General features: G+C 48.5%; 1 protein-coding gene across 2 annotated transcripts in view; it reads right to left on the bottom strand.

Annotated features, from left to right (window-relative positions):
- The window catches only part of WWC2 (WW and C2 domain containing 2), a 145,937-nt gene that overhangs the window by 3,786 nt on the left and 120,515 nt on the right, over positions 1–21,636 (bottom strand). For both annotated transcript variants that reach the window (XM_043893266.1, XM_043893267.1), the window contains 8 exons: positions 21,346–21,538; positions 19,903–20,070; positions 16,998–17,116; positions 14,337–14,535; positions 12,741–12,905; positions 10,886–10,978; positions 3,636–3,878; positions 1,244–1,371 (listed from right to left, as the gene is read on the bottom strand). In XM_043893266.1, coding sequence (XP_043749201.1) covers positions 1,244–1,371; positions 3,636–3,878; positions 10,886–10,978; positions 12,741–12,905; positions 14,337–14,535; positions 16,998–17,116; positions 19,903–20,070; positions 21,346–21,538 — 1,308 coding nt within the window. The remainder of the gene's footprint in view (positions 1–1,243; positions 1,372–3,635; positions 3,879–10,885; positions 10,979–12,740; positions 12,906–14,336; positions 14,536–16,997; positions 17,117–19,902; positions 20,071–21,345; positions 21,539–21,636) is intronic.

Below are 21,636 nucleotides of genomic sequence, written 5' to 3'. Positions count from 1 at the left end.
GTCTTTGGCTTACATGGTGCTTTTTAAACACCAAATTAGTTGTCAGGGTCTCCACTTGAGATAGGTCACATCAAATTCCTAATTTCTACCTTCGATTCCAGGTGAGACAGCAGCTCAGGAGTGTCCCTGGGGCCGTGGAGGGACCCGGGCCTGGAGGCCTCCAGGGCAGATGCCTTATCCCGGCCCACCTCCCCCGTCTGCATCACCTGCCTGGGGCTGTGCGTGGGTCTGGATGCTAAGGGACTCTGGACTGTTAACAACTTGTTTTGGGTTTAGCAACAGCTGGGGTTGGATGACTTCCCCACTGGGCTGTGTTTCTTACTCTCAAAGTGACCACAGCACCAAAGGCATGAGAAGGTTCCTCTCGCCACCCTGCACTTCCACAACCCCCACCGCAAGCAGCATCCTCTGCAAGTTCCAAGAGTGATTCTGAGCTGAATGGAGACAGGAAAACGCTGACTCTTCAGGCCAGCATACTAAAAAGAGTCTGAGCCCACGATGCCCCTGTCCTCTCTCTCTCCACCCTTGGACTCACTCAGGCGACCCTGACCTCCCACTTCACCCTCTGGCACCAAACCGCATCCCTTCCCCGCCTGCCCCTCCACGTCATACCCTGCCTCTGCCATCAAACACGCTCCTCGGGCTTCTCCCCTTCCACCAGGAGCTTCCCACAGTCTCCTCTATACCACACATGCACGCACACTGCCCCCCACACATGTACACACACCCCCCACAACTAATAAAGCCACACCTCTTCTGCGCACTCCCCTCACCCCCCAAAAGTGTCCTTGGTCACAGGGCCTCCTGTTCAGGGAATGTCAGTCCTCTTCTTGCTGTTGTGTTTGACATCCTTCACCGTGCCCCCAGACCAGGACCATGCTCCCCTCCCTTCTAGCTCTCCACCAGTCCTTCCGACACCCCAACCATCTCCTCTCCTGGTCACCTTCTCACCCGTCCCGGGATGTTGGACCCACATCCAGTTGGGGAACCCCTATACGTGGGATGCAGGCCTGCATTTTTATCTCCCACCTGACCCTTAATCCTGGCTCCAGATTTTTATCTCCGCCTGTCTACTGGCCGTGGTTCCCTGAGCTGCCCTACTGGAAAGGTTAGATTGGTGCGTCCAAGAGCAGAAGTCACATCACCCAGCTCCCGCCCGCCCACCCCCCCGCCCCTCCGTCCACTCCCCCCGCCCCCCCCGCCCCTTCCCGGGTCCCAGGGCCCCTGGGCCCCCCATGCTCACCGGAAGGACTGCACCTGCCGGGGCACCTTGCGGCTCTGCTCCCGGAGCCGGCACACGTCCTTGGACACCTGCCGCATCAGCTTCTCCGCGTTCAGGTCCTGCTTCTGCTCCTCTTTGGACTGCTCGGCCTGGTGGGGAGACGGAAGCACAGGGCCCCCGGGACGTTACTCGGAGGCTCCCGAGGGGTGCTCTCAGGCCCGGAAGATGCCGGGGCTCCCTGACATCAGGAGGGGGGCTGGGCAGTGCAGGCCACGGGCGCTTTCTCCACGTCGGGGGGGAGGGGACGACACCCATGAGCCCACCTCGCGCCCACCATGGGGTGCAGCCACTGGGTCGGGGCAAGGGGGAGTTTTAACCCATTAAAAAAACATCTTTTGATACAGGCAATATGGGATCATTTTGTTACCTCTAGAATTCCTAGTAACCCTCTCTAAAAAAAAAAAAAATTAAAAACTACTTATAGCACCATATTTAAGAAGTATCTACCGTTAACATTTTGGTGAATACACTTTCAATCTCTTATTCACCTTTTCTTTCTGTCCCACGCCTTTTAAAAGTTGTTTATTGATATAAAACTGACGTCCTGTGCCAGAAAAGTGCACACGGGGCGTGCGGCTCAGCAAGCTTTTACAAAGTGATGCCCTTCTCACCCACCAGGCTGCACGCACCCCGGGGGAGGGCGGGGGAAGCCCCGACCCCTAAGTTTCCACAGAGCCTCCAGCTGCCAACAGGACGAGCTGCGAGCTGGGCTGTGGCCCTCGGCAGGAGGAGAGCGTGTGTCGGGAGGGGTCACTTGAGCCAGGGGGCTGAGGACACAAGCTCGCTTGGGCACCCATGGCCTCCCAAGTGGGTGCTCCAGCAGGGGGATTTAAGTGTGGCCCTGCCTCGTGGAGACCACTGGTCACGGTGGGGGCAGCGAGGGTAGTAAAGGAAATGGGCGAGGAAATTAAGAGTCTTACAAGAGAGATCCGCTCAGGCCAGAGCTAGGCAGTCGGCACTAGGAGACAGGTGGGAAAACGGCTTTGTTGATGGCGCTGCCTGCAGCAAGCTGATGGGCCCTCCTGTCAATGGGACCCTTCTGGGCTCCTGTTATTAATGCAGGCAGCTATACACTTTAGAGTCAAAGAATAAGATCTTTAGGCTTAAGAGACAGGACAAGGTCTCTGGTTTACAGTCAAGCTGATACAAACAGCAATCGTAGGACTAGGAGTTTGTTCTTTGGAAATGCTACTGAAATGAGAAAGGTGCCCCAAATGTACAGGAGTGTTCACGTCCACAGGGTCCTGTGATTGAAATCTGGGAAGCCAGTGTTATGCCCCGGGTTTCAGGAGAGGGTGGGCTTTCCTCATAGCTCAGTTGGTAAAGAACCGGCCTGCAATACAGGAGACCCCGGTTCGATTCCTGGGTCAGGAAGATCCCCTGGAGAAGGGAAAGGCTACCCACTCTAGTATTTTGGCCTGGAGAATTCCCTGGACTGTATATCCATGGGGTCGCAAAGAGTCGGACACAACTGAGCGACTTTCACTTTCAGGAGAGTGTGATTAACCTTCAGTGTACTGGGTAGGAGCCTGCCCCACAGGGAGGTCTGGTGATTTAGTCCGGGTCACGTTAAGGAGCTGGGGGGAGCGGGAACGTGATCCACACTGATTTAGTCCCGGCTCCTTGCTCTGCCTCCTAAGGGGCTTGTACGACGCACGACGACACTGACTCTGATTCCCTTTTTATTCTGAGCTGCAAAACAGATTTCCCACCACAAAGGAGGAAGGTAACGCGTGTGACCCGGTGAGGAAGGCCGACCTGGGCTCCGCCACCGGCTTCCCCGGGAGCCGTATCTTTTATGACAACTGGCAGGCTCTTCACTCACTGCTAGGCACTTTATGGCCACAGTGCTGAAAACCCCACACATCCCCAACTGCAGGGGACAGGTGGACGTGAAGGGGCAGGAGTGTGTGTGCATGTGCGAGTGTGCACCGCGGTGTCCCCGTGTGTGTAAGGAGTGGACGTGGGGCTGCAAGCAGGAGAGCAAGCAGGAGAGAAGCCAGTGGTTCTCACCGACCTCCGTGGTCGGAATGCAAGGCGCACAGTGGACAGTCTCGAGCGGGGACAGCAACCTTCAGAGACGGGAAAGAAAAGCTCATGACTCAATGAGCTGCCTGAACTCGGAGCTGGTAAACGCAGAGATGAAAAGGCACCTGTACTCGGGGGGTCAGACCCTTCTCCAAAGGGCACAGATGCGCCGAGTGCTGTGGCTTTCCTCTCTACGGTCTGATGCCACAGCTGCCGTCGGGCAGGAGGAGACGTGACGGGAACAGACGTGCTGGGGTGAGGACCTGAGCGGGGCGGGGGTGCAGGCTGGCACCTTCCGCCGGGAGAGGCTTTGGGCGCCGCGTACCTGCTTCCCCGCCTGCCTCAGGAGCTTCTGGAAGCGCTCGTCATCCAGCACGCCCGGCGGCAGGTCCGTCTCGCCCTGGGCCTTCAGTTCCTCGAGCCTCTGCCTCAGGCCCCTGAGGGCCTGCAGCTCGTCGTTGAGGCGGCTCTGCCGGGTCAGGGAGGCCTGCAGGTCCAACTCCAGGTCCAGGGAGGTCCGCACGGGGCACTCGGGCGCTGCCCTCCGGAGGACCGGCTGGCACACCGCCTGCGGGGTTAGAGCAGGACAGGACAGCCCCGCTGCAGCGGCGGTCTCTGGACAGGAGGGCGCCCGGGCTCCTGTGTTGGCCGCTGAGGGCCAAGGGGTGGTGGCCTGGTCCCCAGGGAGACAGGAACGAGGCACCACCCACCTCGGAACACGCGCGGCCAAGGCGAATGAGCCTGTACTGCCCTGAACCGCAGAGCGTCTCTGGAGTTGTTACCAGGGTGCAGCCTAGCTCAGCCTGACCAGTTTACTGCCCAGAGCTGCCCTCTGCGGACCGCAGACACATCGCGAGGAACTGACTCCGAGTCAGACCCGCATCTGTGTCCCCACAGTGCACGCCTTCACCCATCACTTCTGTACCCGCAGCTCAGCGGAGCTTGGGTCCGGTCGCCCACCTCTAACCGATGTCCTTTGACTCTGGTTCCTTCCTCACTTCCCATCATCTGATACCCACTCTCGCCTGAGTCACTGTGTTCCTTCTGGGGCCAAGCTTATCCACTTATCAACAAATAATCACTGGCTGTGTATGAATAAGTATCCACTGGGGGTCTGGAGGCAAAACACTAGGCGGAGAAGACATGATTTCTGACCTCGAAGAATTGGTTTAGAGGATGATGTTGAGACAGTCAATTTCTAGGCAGGTCGATAAGAAGTCCGGGGTCCCTGAGGAGGAGAAAGGGGTCTGGGGCTCTCAGATGCTCTCAGAGTGGAGAGAGGGGCCTGGAACTCTCGAGGAGGAGGAAAGACAAACATCTTCCCCCCGCCCACCCACATTCCTTAGTCTTAGTCACATAAAATGTTTTTCCTTTAAGCCTGAAACTGATGATTACACAACAAACAACTCAGTTTAAACTCTATGAATGAAATTAAGTCGCTCAGTTCGTGTCCGACTCTGCGACCCCATGGACTGCAGCCTACCAGGCTTCTCTGTCCATGGGATTTTCCAGGCAAGAATACTGGAGTGGGTTGCCATTTCCTTCTCCAGGAGATCTCACCAACCCAGGGATTAAACCCGGGTCTCCCGCATTGTAGGCAGACGCTTTACCGTCTGAATCACCAGGGAAGTAGGATTATATAACAACAATGTATCCTGCTTGAAGACAGTTTCTCCTTCCTGAAAACCTCTGGCTAATACTGTTATCTTAAAATGTAAATTATGGGAGTGGGTCTAGTAAGATCTTTATAACCTTGAGACATTCTTCTGATTTACTGTAATAACTAATTTAAAAAGTACGTAACTTCCTTGCTAACATTAGGGAGAGGGGCACTCTCCATCTCCCTTCTGATGTCTGTGTCAGAAGCTTTCTCTGTCTCTTTTTATACTTTAATAAAACTCTGATATACATAAGCTCTTGAGTGATCAAGCCCGGTCCCTGGTCCCGGAGTTAAATCTTCTTCGGAGATCACGAATCCGACATCATTCGGCTATCATCTTGGGGGCTCGTCTGGGATCTTCAGGACAAGGGAAGAACACACTCAGAGCTCTAGCCTCTCTGCTTTCTCAGAGAGGAGAAATTTTCCACTTTACCATCTCTCCGGTGTGCTTGTGTGAATGAATGACATGCCCTGCGTGAAGCAAGTGATGAGCCCTGCTCTGCGGTTTCGTGGTGCCTCGTAATGACTGAAGGCAGCCCCCAAAAGGGGAGCCTTGTCGGGGGTTTATACCGACCTGCCAATGCCAAGAGACACCCGAGGTCCCCGCTAGGGGAGTGGCCAGAGATGGGCAAAACGTGTGGACTGGACTTTCCTTCCTCAGTTACCTTTTCCTGGTCTCTTTGACCATTTCGCAATTGTGTGGGGAATTAGAACTACTAACATAATCTGTTGGATCACAGACTTTCAATGGATTGTGATTCATGCCATTACTATGTACTTTTACTTAGACCCCAAGCTTGGTAGTCATGGCAGCGCCTAGCCTTGCTCGGAGCCGAAGGTTACAGGAGCGCGTCTGGGAGGAGGCGGAGCTCCAGCCCAGGAACATCTCTCAGGCTCGAGGTCACTCTCCTGGCTGCCGGCCTCAGGGGCCAGCGACCTGACAGCGAGTCTGCCACGGCTGTGTCTCCTATCTATGTGGACAGAAGCACCGCTGGCGACCGTGAGGTTTCTGAGGCCACAGATCGGGAATCGCAGGATCTGGGCAGACTGGAAGTGCAGCGGGCTTCTTCCTTTGGCAGCGCTAGCTCTCAGGGGACCAGAGGCGGCTCTCTGGTGAGTTTTGTCTCAACTCCCTAGACACTCCTTTTGTGGAGTCTGTGGAAATGAACTGGAAGGACTGGCCCTAATAGTGTGAGGACGAAAATCACCCTTTCCTCGCTGGCCAGCCCTCCACCACCTCTTTTGCTGTCACATATCCTGGCGTGGTGACACTCAGAAGGGACATCTTGGTTGTCGTTCGTCCCTTTATGACCCTCTGCGTCTACTGCGGTCAGGACTGTACTCAGGAGTGCGCAGAGGCACATAAAGACGGATGCTCCCCCAGGAGTCCTAGCTTGGCAAACATTCTGGGAAAACTACCCTGCTCCACCCCGGATGGCATCAGAGAAGAGGGTAAATCACACCAAGGTCTTGGTGGTATGGAACTAAGTCAGTCTGGGATGCCATCAGGTCTGCCCCTGGTGCGTCTCCACCCCGCCTCGGTGATAGAACCGGGGGTGACGAGTAAGACGCCTGTGTCGGTAAGGGACAGACTGTCAAACCAGGGAAGGAAAGCTTTGGTGGAGAGTCTGTCTACACGCCCATCTAGAGCAGGGAAGGACGCTTCTGGTTGAAAAAAGCCACAGCCATGGATGCTGCTTTTCCTCACAGATGGGAGCTAGCAGTTCCAGAACCACTCCTTTAAAATGTATTTTTTTAAAAAATAAGCTGGGACAAGTTTGATCCCCAGAGTTTATTTATTTATTTTTTTGATCCCCAGAATTTAAAAAAACATGGTTGATCTTCTTCTGTGACACTGAATGGCCATGGTATCCTTTGAAAGATGGGGAACGCTGGCCTGTTGAAGGGTTTCTTAATTACGGTACTATTTCACAACTAGACTGGTTCCATAGAAAACAAGAGAAATGGGTAGAAGTGCCACATGTGTTGCTCTTTATCTCTCTGCGAGACGTGCCAGACTTGTGTCCTGAGGGTACGGATTTGGGTGTGAAACCTTCAGCTCCCTCCTGTCCTCTTACTTTGCTCCTATATCTGGGGCTCCCAACTGAACAGGCCGAGAGTCAGGGCACCCTTCCAGGAGGGCTTGCCTCAGTCTCGGTAGAAGTTCAAACAGTACCAATCGTGGTCGAGACTATTGAGAGGATCCAAAAAGTACACAGAAGCCTTTATGGGACTAACTTTACTTTATGAGCTTACTTGAAGAGATATAATCTATGTCTTGGGACAGACACTGACTCCAGACTCGAGAGCTTGGGTTTTGGGGGAAGCTTTTGGAGACCCCTGGCCTTCCTGCCTGTTACCCTCTCAATATGAGACAGTAAACAATAGAAAACCGTAGAAATAGGGCTTCCCTGATAGGTCAGTTGGTAAAGAATCCGCCTGCAATGCAGGAGAGCCTGGTTTGATTCTTGGGTTGGGAAGATCCGCTGGAGAAGGGATAGACTACCCACTCCAGTATTCTTGGGCTTCCCCTGTGGCTCAGCTGGTGAAGAATCCACCAGCAATGCGGGAGACCTGGGTTGATCCCTGGGTTGGTAAGATCCCCTGGAGAAGGGAACGGCTACCCACTCCAGTATTCTGGCCTGGAGAATTCCATGGACTATACAGTCCATGGGGTCGCAAAAAGTTGAACACGAGTGACTTTCACGAGACAGTAAGCAACAGAAAACCATGAGACAGTATCACAGGAAGGAAGGCAAGGCAGGGAGGGATGCCCGGGGCTGGGTCACACCCGCGCGAGGAAAGGTGTTCAGACAGGGTGGGCGGGACTGCTGGCGTGGAGGGAGATGAGATGGGTGTTTCTTGCCTAGACTGTTGGCAGTGGGGATGGAAAAAAAGGGATTACTACTCATGAAAACGGGTACTACCTGATACAAGAGAGAAGGACTCAGGGTTGACAGGTATCCCAGCCGGGAGGACTGGCATGACGACGGTGCTCATGACAGATGGGAGGGAGAGGTCTGTCCGTCCCTCTTCTCGTTTCGGGGCCGTGGCCCAGACCTGAATAGCGCTCATTGTCTCCTCCGATTCCCCTTCTCCGCCCAGTGGATCCTGCTGGAACGTTCTCTGCTGTTCTTACTACTGCTGCTGCTCAGCTCTCGGCGGTGTCTGACTCCGGGACCCCGTGGACGACAGCACGCCAGGCTTCCCTGTCCTTCTCTACCTCTCAGAGTTTGCTCAGATTCATGTCCACTGAGTCGGTGATGCCACCCAACCATCTCATCCTCTGTCCTCCCCTTCTCCTCCTGCCTTCTATCTTTCCCAGCATCAGGGTCTTTTCTAATGAGTCTGCTCTTCGCATCAGGTGGCCAGAGTACTGGAGCTTCAGCATCTTATTAGCTTTCCCTTTATTCAACCTTCACTCTAACAAACAGCAGAATCATCTAGACACACACCCTCTGTGACTGCATGACTCACTGTTTCAAGATCAGAAACCCTTTCCAGCTGTTGGGCATGCGAGGCTTTCTAAGAATCCTGTGTGCACAGTCTGCTGGTGAGTGTGTCATCGAGGGCGTGCTTGTGTGTAAGCTCTGCCCATCTCCCTGGTGTCCATGACCCCGCCGCGCCGGCTCCAGGCTGTCAGCATGGCGCTGCTGAGCGGGTCAGGGGTGTGCCGACGGGCCCCCCAACCTTGTGCCTCACGTGGGGCCCCCGCCCTCCCAGCCAGGACGCCCGCCCCGCTCCCTCCGGCTCCCTTCACGCCTCGGGCTGTAACTCCTACATCAGAACACTCTTCCTCATTCGCCTCTACCAGACTCCACCTGCTCACTTTAAAGCCATTAACAATGAGCTCCCAAATGACATTTCAGGATTAACCTTTATCCAGTCCAAGAAGTTCTAGGAACTAAGGTTTATCAGTAACCCCACTGTTTTTCAGCTTCACTCAATTCATAAGACACTTCTGGTTAAAAGTTTTCCGAAGACTGTTATCATTCTCTAAAAGTATGTGTTTTTAAAAGTGCAGGGGCCTTGCAATCCCACTCCTGGGCATATATCTGGAGAAAAACATGATCTGAAAGGATTACGCACCCTAATGTTCATTGCAGCACTTGATTACAGTAGCCGAGACATGAGCAACCTAAATGTCCGTGGGCAGAGGAATGGCTGAAGAAGATGTGGCACATTTATTACAGTGGAATATTACTCAGCCATTAAAAAGAATGAAACAATGCCATTTGAAGCAACATGGATGGACCTAGACACTGTCATACTGCGTGAAGTAAGTCAGGCAGTGAAGAAAATAGACCATATGACGTCCCTTGTATGTGGATTCTAAAAAGAAATGATACAAATGAGCTTACAGAACAGAAGGACTCACAGACTTAGAGGATGAACTCATGGTTGCCTGATATTTAAAATGGAAGACCAACAAGGACCTGCTCTTAAGCAAAGGGGCCTCTGCCCAGTGTTATGTGGCAGTCTGGATGGGAGGGGAGTTTGGAGGAGAACGGATGCATGTATATACATGAGTCCCTCCACAGTTCACCTCAAACTACCACAACATTGTTAACTGGCTATACCCCAACACAAAATAAAAAAGCTTTTTAAAAAAAGTGCAGCGGACTTAGGAAGGGCTGGAAAAGAATTTTCATTCAAGTTGACGGAAATTGAGGTGCTTTTAAAGCATAAAGTTTGGTAACCTGAAACAGCTATACTTGACAATGTCCTGAAAATGCTGAGGTTAAATAAATGCTTGAATATTTACCTTTGGAAAAAAGAAATGTGCTTATGTCTGTCAAGTAACTAGGAAGCTAAATAAATCAGGAAGCTCAGTGCTGCCCAGTCACACGTCCAGCACTTTGCCCAGAGGCATTAAACGGGTCGCTGGTGAAGACAAATGATTCACCGTGCCCTCCAGTCTTCACGCTGGCCCACTGGGCCCAAGCTCTGGCCGAGCAGGGTCACTCCTTCTCTGAATGTGTTTCCGGGCCCTGTGCCATGTCAGGCCACCTTCTGACAGCGCCCAGCATCCCACTCCGTCCCCCAACAAAGCCACCACCTTCTTTTGAGATTGTTGTCCGAGGGCCAGAGACCTTCCCCATGAAGGCTTTCTGGTTCTCCCGACAAGGTGAGCCCACTGCCCTCTTCTCTCTGCACCTGGGGTCGCCCGACCACCCTGGGAGGGTCTCCTGCAGGCGGGAAGCCCTGCCCATCACTGCAGAGCTTAGCTCACACAGGGCCATGTTCCCACTGAGCAAGACTAAGCCAATACAAAGCAGCTTCAGAAATTAGCACAAAAGGTTAGCTACCGAAAACGTTCCATTAGCATCTCAGCTGCTGGTAAGTGAACAGGAATTTCTGAACACTCCAACCATATTAATTTATTTAATATTCGCCCAGAGCTGCCCTTGTACTCTTATCCACAGATCTCTGGCTTCCAGGAAAACCTGACTTGAGCTTTTCCATCTACATTGATCTTAGCCTTCTGAAAAGATCTGTTTTCTAAGCAAGCTGCTGAAACCATCTGCTCCTTTACCCGGACGTCTGCCTCTCACACAAGGTACCAGGTGTTATACTCTCCCCACAGCTGCTCCAGAGCCAGCGACTGGTGGCCGAGATGCCCCCCAACCCCCAGTGGCCAAGATGCCCCCAACCCCCAGCAGCCTTTTCTCCGTCCACGCTTCAAACCGAATCTATCCTTCGCTATCACAGGTTCCACCCCAGCGATGAATGGGCGGTCTCTAGCACATCCTTCTCCGGAACAGACACGACGTTTGTGTCTCCACGATTACAGTGGCTTCATCCCACAGCCCAGGAGCACGGAGCACGGACGCCCCGAGGCCCTGGGGTTCTGCGTCTGACACGCCCGACTCGGGGTGGTCGGGACCTCGGGATGCTGCCGACGGACTACATACCCTCTTGACTCTCAAGCTGCGCCGTTCGGTGGAGTTCCTCACAAACAGCGATTTTTTAGCCAGCGTTGAACTGTCGCTGTCACTTCGATTTAACTGCAAGAAAAAAAAAAAAGAAGAAAGAAATCAGTGCATCACCCTGTGCTAGAAGAGGTCTGGAATTGAGAACTTGATCATAGAGAAGGCAGTTACTAGTTTGTCTCTTTTTTCTCTTTTAACAGAGGGTCATGCCCGTGCAACTCAAGGTCTGTTCTGAGGATCAGTGACATCACCTGTGTGCTAAGTCACTTCAGTCGTGTCCGACCCTTTGCGACCCCATGGACTGTAGCCCGCCAGGCTCCTCTGTCCGTAGGATTCTCCAGGCAAGAATACTGGAGTGGGTTGCTATTTCCTTCTCCACAGTTTATTTCTTTAAGAAAATCCTCTTCAAATGAGTTTTTCCCTGTTTGATGCTTTTCTTAGATAACATAATTTTCTTAATCGCCTTTTGATTTTACTTACAAGAAGTTATGTGTTAAGATAATTACATACATTTTGAAATAAAATTATCCTTTGAATCTTTAGCTAATATGCATTATCCATTCTTTAAAAGAAAAGTTTGTGTGAGGCACAGATCACAGGATCAGAGTGAAGTCACAGTGGGTACAATCAAGGACACCCTCACCCAGGGGGGCCATCCCCACTGCCTCACTTGCTTCAGGTCTTTGCCGAAACGTCTCCTTCCAGGGACATCTGTTCTCAACCCTACTTCACTTGGCGACCCTCATCCTCAACATCCCAACCCTTCTTAACTTGCTCTACGGTTTTCCATAGCGCTGGGCCTCACCCAGAGACGTCACAGGTTATTCATTATGTTTATTGTTTGGCTCAACTCACAAGAACGGAAGCCTTGCAAGGGCAGAGCTCTGGGTCTTTGGTCCGTGGATGAATCCCAAGTATCTGAAATTATGCTTAATAAATAGCAGGTGCTTAATAAAAATGCTTGTTGAACTGAATGAATAAATTTAGAATTTTGAAAGTATTTTATAACCTACTTTGTAATGTCAAATCTAGATTACTATAAATCAAATACTTATGGAACTAGAATGTGATAAACTGATATATATCACACAATACTCTCCACAGAACTATGACTCTGTTTGGAGGCATCAATGAAGGCGATTTTTGTTCTGAAACACAATTCACTATTTTTAATTCAGCGGGACCAACGTGGTTTGAAGCAGGCATGATACACTGCTGAAATACACCAGCCACGATAACTCTCGAGTCACTGAAGGTTTTGAATACACACTGGGGGTCCAGAGACACTGAGCGGCCAGGCCCTTAAGGTCAGTTATTTGCCAGATCAAAGGCATTAGAAGCGAAGAGATAGTAAATGTGGGAAAAGGAAGGAAAGGAAAAAATCCCACAATCCAAACTAAAAAGAATGACTGGGCGTATGATACTTTATGTATATTTCCTGGCATTTCTAGTCATTAGTATTTGCAGTCGAGTTTGAAGACGCCTATGGTCCAGTCTAGTGTCACTGATGGGCCACCCTTGGGGGCAGGGGGTGGATGTGGCAGCTCCCCAGAAACTATGTGAGTTGTCACCCCGCAGACCCCTTACCTCGAAGACCCCTGACCCTGCAGACCCCTGACCCCTAGGCTCCTGACCCCGCAGAGCCTTACCCTGCAGACCCCTGACCCCTTAGGCCCCTGACCCTGCAGACCCCTGACCCTGAAGACCCCTGACCCCACAGACTCCTGACCCCTAGGACCCTGACCCCACAGAGCCTTACCCTGCAGACCCCTGACCCCTTAGGCCCCTGACCCCGCAGACCCCTGACCCCTAGGACCCTGACCCCGCAGAGCCTTACCCTGCACACGTACTGGCTCCGCTCCCCGGGGGAGAAGGTCTGCGAGCGCACGATCACGCTGCTCCTCACGAGGGTGTGCTGGCGTGCGCTGAGGCTGCTGCGGTCTTTGGGGCGCACGGCCACGCTGGCACCGCCGGCCTCGTCGGTGTTTGTCTCTTTATCAACCTGGAAGAGAGGTCGGCGACCTGTCAGGGGTGGCCAGACGGGAGCACGGGTGCTCCTCTCCTGAGTGTGGAAGGAACAGCTGGTCTTACAAGAGACGCAGGAGCACCAGGGCCTTCCTCCAGACACGAAGGCGGTTTTCTATTAGCTTCTAGGAAGTCACCCTCAGTGCACAGGATGGTATTTGTCCAACAATGTCACCCATAAATGGAATGGCAGGGCCCCCCTCTAACAGGTCAGCCCTAAAATAATGAAGCCTTAGTTTACAGAGGAGTAAATGTGCTTCAACAAAGAGTCTGATTTGAGAATGCTTCATCATTAAACATTATGCAACCTTATGGTTAGCTTTTTTGCTGAATAAATGATGAAAGTACTTAAATATAGGAAGATGGAAATACACTAGTTAAACCTCTGGTTTGCATAGAATACACAATTACATATACAGCCACCAGGGGTCTCTGTGGGGGTGGGGTTCCAGGACACTGAGGTTCGTGGACGCTCAGGTCCCACAGCTGGCCTCCCCATCTGGGGTTCCCCATCATCACGGTCAGCCACTCGTGGACCACGGTTACTATCTGTGGGTTGCTGAGTCAGATCCACGGTTGGTTGAATCCACGGATGCAGAAACCATGGACACAGAGGGTCGAATGTACAAACACACGTGAAGTTTTTGGTCAGGCTATAGCACTGTTTTTAATCAGAAATAAATTGGAATTTTTAAAACTCCCACATTTGTTGGCATCCTCAAACCTTGAAAATGGTTTCCCCCCTTTGGAGATGGTAGTCTGGTAGCCTCAACATGTCTCTTTGTTCCGTCACTAAGTGGTGTTTGACTCTTGGTGACCCCATGGACTGCAGTCCGCCAGGCTCCTTTGTCCGTGGGATGACCCAGGATCGAACCCTCGTCTCCTGCGTTGCAGGCGGATTCTTTACCACTGCACCAGCACCGTGGAGGCCCCCACATCTCTCACTAACCAGCAAAACCACCTGGCTAACGGCCTGGCAACCGCACCTCAACCAGGGCACCTGCCCCTTCCGGGACTGGTTTCGGTAAGAACCCCATCTAACCAAAACGGGCTTCACACGCTCACCTCACGTTTGAGACTGAAACAGACTTATAACATCTATGAAACGTAAAGCAATTAAGCAGGCATCCTGGAGTCTTCCAGGAAATCCTGAAAACGCTTTCAGTAAATATTCACAGAACACTCACAGAGAGCTAAACAGCACTGTTCATCTTCTTTTATGAAATTTAAGTGGAGGATGAAAATGTTAAGGTATTTATAAAGCTTTTTATGGTCTGTTCCCACAATCACTCATCTTGATCAGCTTTGGCACAAAAATCCTAACGTGAATTATGCACCAAGAGACAAGCTTGGACTCCGTGGTGCCTCTAGGAGACCACTTTAGCAGGGGACGGCCGACAAGGCTCACCAGGGCCGGTGTCCCTGCGGGGGGCTGACTCCCAAGGTCATCGGCACAGCTGCTTTCTTTCCCACTTGTGTCCTCGTCCATCTCGGGCACACGTGGGCGTGAGCTTACGTCTTCCACACAGCGACTGCCCTCCGCCAATTTCACTTCGGCCCCTTCCTCGGCCACAACTTCATCTGAGGCCTCTCTCAGCATGGCCAGCCTATGGGTGAAACAGAACACAACCCCGTTCAGGGTCAAGCAGGTGAGCTCTGTGATCAGCCACGAACAGACTCGCACATCACAATGCAAGCCAGTTCTCTGGCTGGAACTTTTACTAAAATGCTCATGAAAAATAAAGTCATCATCTTACATTCCAGCAATCTGCAGCAAAATCACCATAACTTCGTACCAAAAAGTGAAATTCATGAAACTTAATCTAATTCTTAAACAGAAATATACTAAAATATCACATACAAAGTTTAACCCACCATTTAAAAATATTGACACTCACTATAATGTAACTGTTTTTCCAGTGGTCATGTATGGATGTGAAAGTTGGACTATAAAGAAAGCTGAAGAATTGATGCTTTTGAACTGTGGTGTTGGAGAAGACTCTTGAGAGTCCCTTGGACTGCAAGGAGATCCAACCAGTCCATCCTAAAGGAAATCAGTCCTGGGTGTTCATTGGAAGGACTGATGCTGAAGCTGAAACTCCAATACTTTGGCCACCTGATGCAAAGAGCTGACTCATTGGAAGAGACCCCGATGCTGGGAAAGATTGAGGGCAGGAGGAGAAGGGGATGACAGAGGATGAGATGGTTGGATGGCATCACTGACTTCACACACATGGGTTTGGGTGGACTCCGGCAGTTGGTGATGGACAGGGAGGCCTGGTGTGCTGTGGTTAAAGGGGTCGCAAGGAGTCGGATACAACTGAGTGACTGAACTGAACTGATACTGTGACTTGGTGTCAGTTGCTCATTTATTACACAATATATCAAGCCACAGAATAGAGCAACTCTGCTAAGAGTGAATAAAAATATCCACTTATCAACTGTGCTCACGGTGTAGCAAGGGTGGAACCCTGGATAGAAGAGTCTTACTACTGGGATAACAGAAGGCTCTGAATGGTCTGTGATCTTGTCTTTAACAAAAGCCACTACCTGGACTTGGGTGGCACTACAAGTCAGGCTCCAGAAAACAAATAATGGTTCATATTCTGTATCAACTGATCCGACAGGAAAGCAAGAGTCTCCGGGTGGGGAAGAATATCTCATGCTTTGTTGAGGTTCATGTTCTTGGAATGGGAACACTTTTTCTACCAATAACTAAAGGTCAAGCTTTAATTGTGATTAGTGACATACCGACAAATTGGAACAGGCTGGTTGTTAAACACCTGGTCATGAGACGAATATGCGGGGAACTAGCAATGAGAACTATAAGTCATCAATCCCCTTAGGTTACATTCTAAGCGTGTTTTTAAAAATATTTACTTATTTGGATGCGCTGGGTTTCAGTTGCGGCATGTGGGATTTTTGATCTTCGTTGTGGCATGCAAGACCTTCAGCTGCAGCGTGTGGGATCTAGCTCTCTGACCAGGGGTCAAACCTAAGCTCCCTGCATTGGGAGCATGGAGTCTCAGCCACTAGACTACCAGGGAAGACCCTCTAAGTGTATTTTTTGAAATGTCTGTGAAACAGACTGTACTTTATATATGCAAGGTATTTAAAGATATGATGAACTTCGTTATCACTCTCATACTCAATGTTTTTTTGCAGTGCTCTGATTTTTATTCACTATAGAGGACTTTTGATGAGAACAAGGTATCTCTGCACCTTTTTACGTCACTGTAGTAAGCTGCTTCTTTCAAATGTCCACAATTTTGTTATTTATATCTTGTTACTCCAAGTTTGTAAAAAGTCTTGTATACATACAAACATACCCACAAATGCTGCTATATATCTATGTATATGCAAATATATGTCAACAGTAGTTCAAACATAACAGTGTAACAATACATACAAGGTTAGTCCAAATGATTTTACATATGTACTAAAAAAAACCTGACACCTTCACTAAAATATGTTTTTAGAGAAAACAATGCAAACCCGGAAACACAGTTCTTTATACGTGTATGAATCTAGACAAAGGCTATAATCTTTTTTTTCTTTAAAAAAAAAAAAATTGAGGTACGAAAAATGAGGAGGGAACAGTAAAAGAAGGTGAGAAGTGGCAACAAACAGAAAAGTAACCACTCAGAAGCTGTTTTCTAAAAACCTATTTTGAACAACCAGAGCCTACATGGCACTTTCAGTAGTTTACAGAAAGAGCCCGCTTTTACATTTATCTGTGACTCTGTAATAAACTGTCATCTCTTTCAAAATAATTTAGACTTTAAAGAAACCAACAAGAAAAGCTCAGGAAGTCTGTCAAAATTACTGAGGTAAGGACAGAGAGTCTTGCTCACATGTTAGTAACTTGGCCCACAATCCCACCATTACTTTCTCAACTCTCTAACAACCAAGGGGCAGCTTTTCCTGGGGCCACTCCCTGAAGCTGTGTTACTTTCCATTAATTCCAGAACAAGATCTAAACCCATGAAGGTGTCCTTCAAACTGTTCTGAGAAACTAAACACACCCTCTTTGAGATCGCAGGAGCAGAATGAAATAACTCTTATTTACCAATCTCCGTCTGGACCTCTGTGCTCTCCTTCCTGCCCTGGTTCTTCTTCTTGGGCTAACTCTTGTTCCACGGCCAACAGCTCAGCTGATGTTCTTGCAAGTAAGGCTGTCACTGCATCCTGGAGAAGGTACAACGTCGGGCAATTAACGCCGCAAACTTCAGAAATGATTTAAAAGCTTATCAGACAGGGACTTAGGCTTCTAGTTGTGGAGGAGAAGGAAGTATGAGACTCACTTCTCTCGCTGAGAACAAATATGAAAGCTGAATACAATAAAAGGAAAAGCAAAAAACTCCAGTTGTTTCAAAGCAACGAAGAGCAACCAAGGCAGCTAGGACTCAAGGGCGAAGATCCCAGGGAGGAGGGGAGTGTGAGGAAATATAACGCCACTCTTCCTCTTGGGGGTGTGTGGTGAGGCACACAGGTGATGGGCTGTGGTTGCCCGGGACTGTGACGGTGATGGGAGGATGCGGAGATGAAAGAGACCTGAGGACAAGGAGTCCGCCTATGAGGGGTCAGGGAAAATAAACTGTGAAGTGGGCCTGATATTCTGTACAATATTCCTATCAAGATCTTTGCCCCCCCAAGCCGCATACGTGCAGAGTGAGAAGCTGAGAAAGTAAAACCAGCTGCTAGGAGGCTCAACGGTAAGCAGATATTTCAGGTGCCTCATGGCAACTCTCTTCCTAGGAAGAGAATATCTGGAATTCAGGTCCCTCAAGTGATCCAGGTAAGCTGCCCATGTTGTCATCTGCCTTCCAGAAGGATACTGAATCATCTCTGGAAGAAGCTACCCGTCAGATCCTCTGCGCTTCATACATAACACCCAGCACCCCGCTGGAAACAGGACCCCACGACTGAAATCCAAGAAGAATGGCCAGCAAAAGAAACAGACCCATCGGTGATCCATATACTACAATTATTTAGGGAAGAAAGTAAAAGTTTTGTAATTAACATGCTCAAGAAAACAGATGAAATAATGGAGAATTGAATGAGAATAAACAGAAATACACATGAGCACATCTGAGTGAAACTGCTGAAAACCAAAGAAAAAGAGGAAATTTTACAAGCAGTGGAAGAAAAAAGGTGTAATACCTTTTAAGGATCAACAATTAGCCTGTCCTCCAGCAGCTGAACAGAATCAATGAAAGCAAGATGACAACAAAACATTGTTTTCAATGTGTCCAGAGAAATAATCACTCACTTAGAATTCTGAATATGCAGGAAAAAGAGTCCTTCACAAACGAAATTGAAAGAATATGCCAACAGACTTGTACTAAAACACTAAAGGAAATTCTCCAGGCAGAAGGAGAATGCCCTGAATTGGAAGCACAATAATGCAGAAAGGAAAAGAAAGGCTAAAGGGCATAGGGAAACCTGAATAAATGCTGACTGTCAATAAAACAATGACAATAATGTGTTGCGGGATTTAAGATAAATGTAACTAAAATATATCCAGTAATTGCACAGGAGGAGGAAAGAGAATCATGAAGTAAAAGAAAAGCCGTTAAAAATCTTTGTACCATCTGCAAAAAAGCAAAAAGCATTAATTTAACAAAGTTTCTAATAAGTCAAGGATGCATGCTGTAATCATCAGGGAAACAGCAAAAAAGAAAAGACTGTAGTACTAATTAATGATCTATAGAAAGAAAAATCTAAGTTTAAAATACTTGGTTAATCCAAAAGAAGGGGGAAAAAAGGACTAAGAGGGAACAAAGAGTAAGATGAAAGGTTCAGAGCCAAATATACCAATAATAGCATTAAGTGTAAATAAATATTTCAATTAAAAGAAGATTTTAAAACTGGATAAGACATCAAAACCAACTAAGTACTGCTTACGAGTGAAACACTTTAAATATAAGAACACAGAAAGGTTGAAAGTAAAAGAATAATAAAAGATAAACCATGCAAATGCTAACCAAAAAAAACCAAACTGATATACGTTTATTAATATCAGACAGTGTTATCAGCAATAAAGAGTGATATTTTATAATGATAAAAGGGTCAGTTGAACAGAAAGATAAAATAAGATGCTAAATTTATATTCATCTAATAACCTGGATGCAAAATACATAAAGCAAAGACTAACAGAACTAAAAGAAGAAACAGTCATCTATAATCACAAGTTAGACATTTTACTGTACCTTTAAACAGTGATAAAATAAGCAAATTGAAAAATCATAAATGCAGAAGATTTGAAAAGCAAAACTAACAAAGTGACCTGCAGAAAATACATCCTTTACAAGAGTACATGGAACTTATACTAAAACTGAACACATGCTAAGCCATAAAGCAAGTCTCAATATTCTTTATGATAGAATATACGTAAAAACATGCATTAGATACACCACAATTCAGTCTGCTTTATTCCAGGAATCTGAAACAGATTTAGCATTCAAAAGTCAATCAATGTATAGTCCACTACATTGAGAGAATAAAAGAAAACAGCCATGTAATCATCTTAGGAGATACAGTAAAAATGCTTGATAAAATCCAATATCCACGCACTATAAAACCCTTAGCAAACTAGAAAGAGAAGGAAACTTCCTTAATCTGATAGCAATTATCCAGAAATAGCCTCAGAAAAAATCATTCTAAATGATGAATTCTTGAAAGCCTTCACTTTGAAAAAGCCTAAGATTGTAGACAGAGACAGACAACTAAGTCGACAGAACAGAATAGAAAGTTCAGGGACAGGCTAACACACGCAGAAGTCATCTGACTTAGGATAAAAGCTGACACTGCAGTGCAGTTAGGAAAGATGTATTTTCAACAAACAATCCAAGGTCAACTGGCTATCGCATGGATAAAAAAAAGAAACGACCCTGACCTCTATTTCAAAGCCTACACAAAGATTAATTTCAGATGGACTGCAGACCTAAGTGTCTCAGTAAGACTTGACTCACCAAGTCTACGGAATCCACGAGCGGCTGGCTTGGTTGAAATACCGAGTCCTCAGTCTCCTCCTCTTCGTTCTTCTTGCAGGGAATTTGCTTTGAAGGAAGTAAGTTATACCACAGAGTGAAAATCTCATTGGAAAAGGGTAGGTCCGCCAGGCTGATCTGAGTTCCTGCCTGTGTGAAAGGAAAGGAAAAAAGGAAAAAAAAAAAAAAAAAAAAGAGAGAGAGAGAAAATGAAATGTTTCAATTCATCTTTGCTTCCTCTAATATAATGAAGATTATTGGACAAGTTTGTCATAGAGAGAAAAAAAGATGCAATACTCATGATACAAAGCACTGGTGAATTTCTTTTTTTAAACCTGGAGATGTCTTATGTTTTCAGGTGTGATTAAGTAAGAAATGTAAAAAAAAAAAAAAAAAATGCAGGTGACTCTTGAATCCCATGAGGGTTGGGGGGCCGACAGCACCCCCCACTCTGCCGTTGAAAATCCACGTCTAACTTTCCAGTTGGCCCCCATATTCAAGGTTCCACAGCCTCAGATTCAACCAACTATAGATTATGTAGCATTATGGCACCAATTTAGTAGGGAAAAAAACCATTCTGTGTATAAGTGGACTTCGAAACAATCCCACGGTTGGTTTTTAGATTGGGGTTACAGCTGACCCTTGAACACGTGGGTTTCGACTGGAGACCGCACAGCTTCCTGCACACCTGGGCACACCTCTAGACACCTGCATCTGCAACTCTACAGGGATGTAATGATGCTCTGGTCATTGTACACGACGGTGGGTTCAACCCACTATTAGTGACGTATGACTTCTTCTGTGTTGGTATGCAAGTATCCTATTGCTCTAAGCAGTCACACTGGTCTTCCAACAAGCCCTAACCCCATCGCTGGGAGAATGTGCTGAAGTAAGGAACTTTATTCAGCGTCCTGCTTAAATTAAATTTGAACAGTGAACTAGGGGTGGGATGTCCTTTTGATATCTATCCATATTCATGAGCTGTGTGACCTTGAACACATGGCCACTCTAAGGAGTTCCTCATCTGTAAATGTCATCATACCCTTTTCCTAAGACTGTTGAGGGGATCAAGTGAGATAATGTATGTAAAGTGCCCAGCACCGGGCTCATATTGGGAATAAATAAGCATACTCTACAGTGATGGGCCTAACAGAGGCCAAAGTTCTTTATCCAAAGGTTAGAAATAAAGAACTCGATTTTTCAGAGGATCATAATTGCTAAGCAAATCAGAAAGGTCTGAAACAAAGAGAACGGAAAGCAGAAATCAAGACTTCAGAAATGGTGGCAGAAATGAAGCCACCGCTGGGCTGTGTCAGAGACACTGGGCAGACAGGCAGTAGTTTGGGGGCTGGCGGAATGGCCACTGGAAAGGGACTCTCAGCACGTCCAGTGGTGTCATCTGAAGGCTGAGACGAGAGGTCCTACCAGGCACTCCTCCTTGCGGGGCTTCCCGACGGAGCACAGGTCCACCCTCAGGGTCTTCTGCTGCAGGGCCGTCTGGGAGACGGCCACCCTGAACACATCATTGAAGAGCAGGGACTCCGCAGCTGGGTGCACTTTTGTTCGAAACAGGCAGCTGACGTCACTTGAGGAGGGAAGCAGAGCAACCCGGAAATACCTGCAAAGAGCAAGGATGAAATGGATTCACCAGTTCAACGATCCTGGCTTCGCAGCTGGTGTCTGAAACGATCCTTCCAGGGGAGGAACGCTGGGGAC

Source organism: Cervus elaphus, chromosome 32, assembly GCF_910594005.1.
Source record: "Cervus elaphus chromosome 32, mCerEla1.1, whole genome shotgun sequence".
Lineage (NCBI taxonomy): Eukaryota > Metazoa > Chordata > Mammalia > Artiodactyla > Cervidae > Cervus > Cervus elaphus.
Note: the sequence above shows the minus strand (reverse complement) of the source record. Positions and strands in the feature narration are given on the sequence as shown.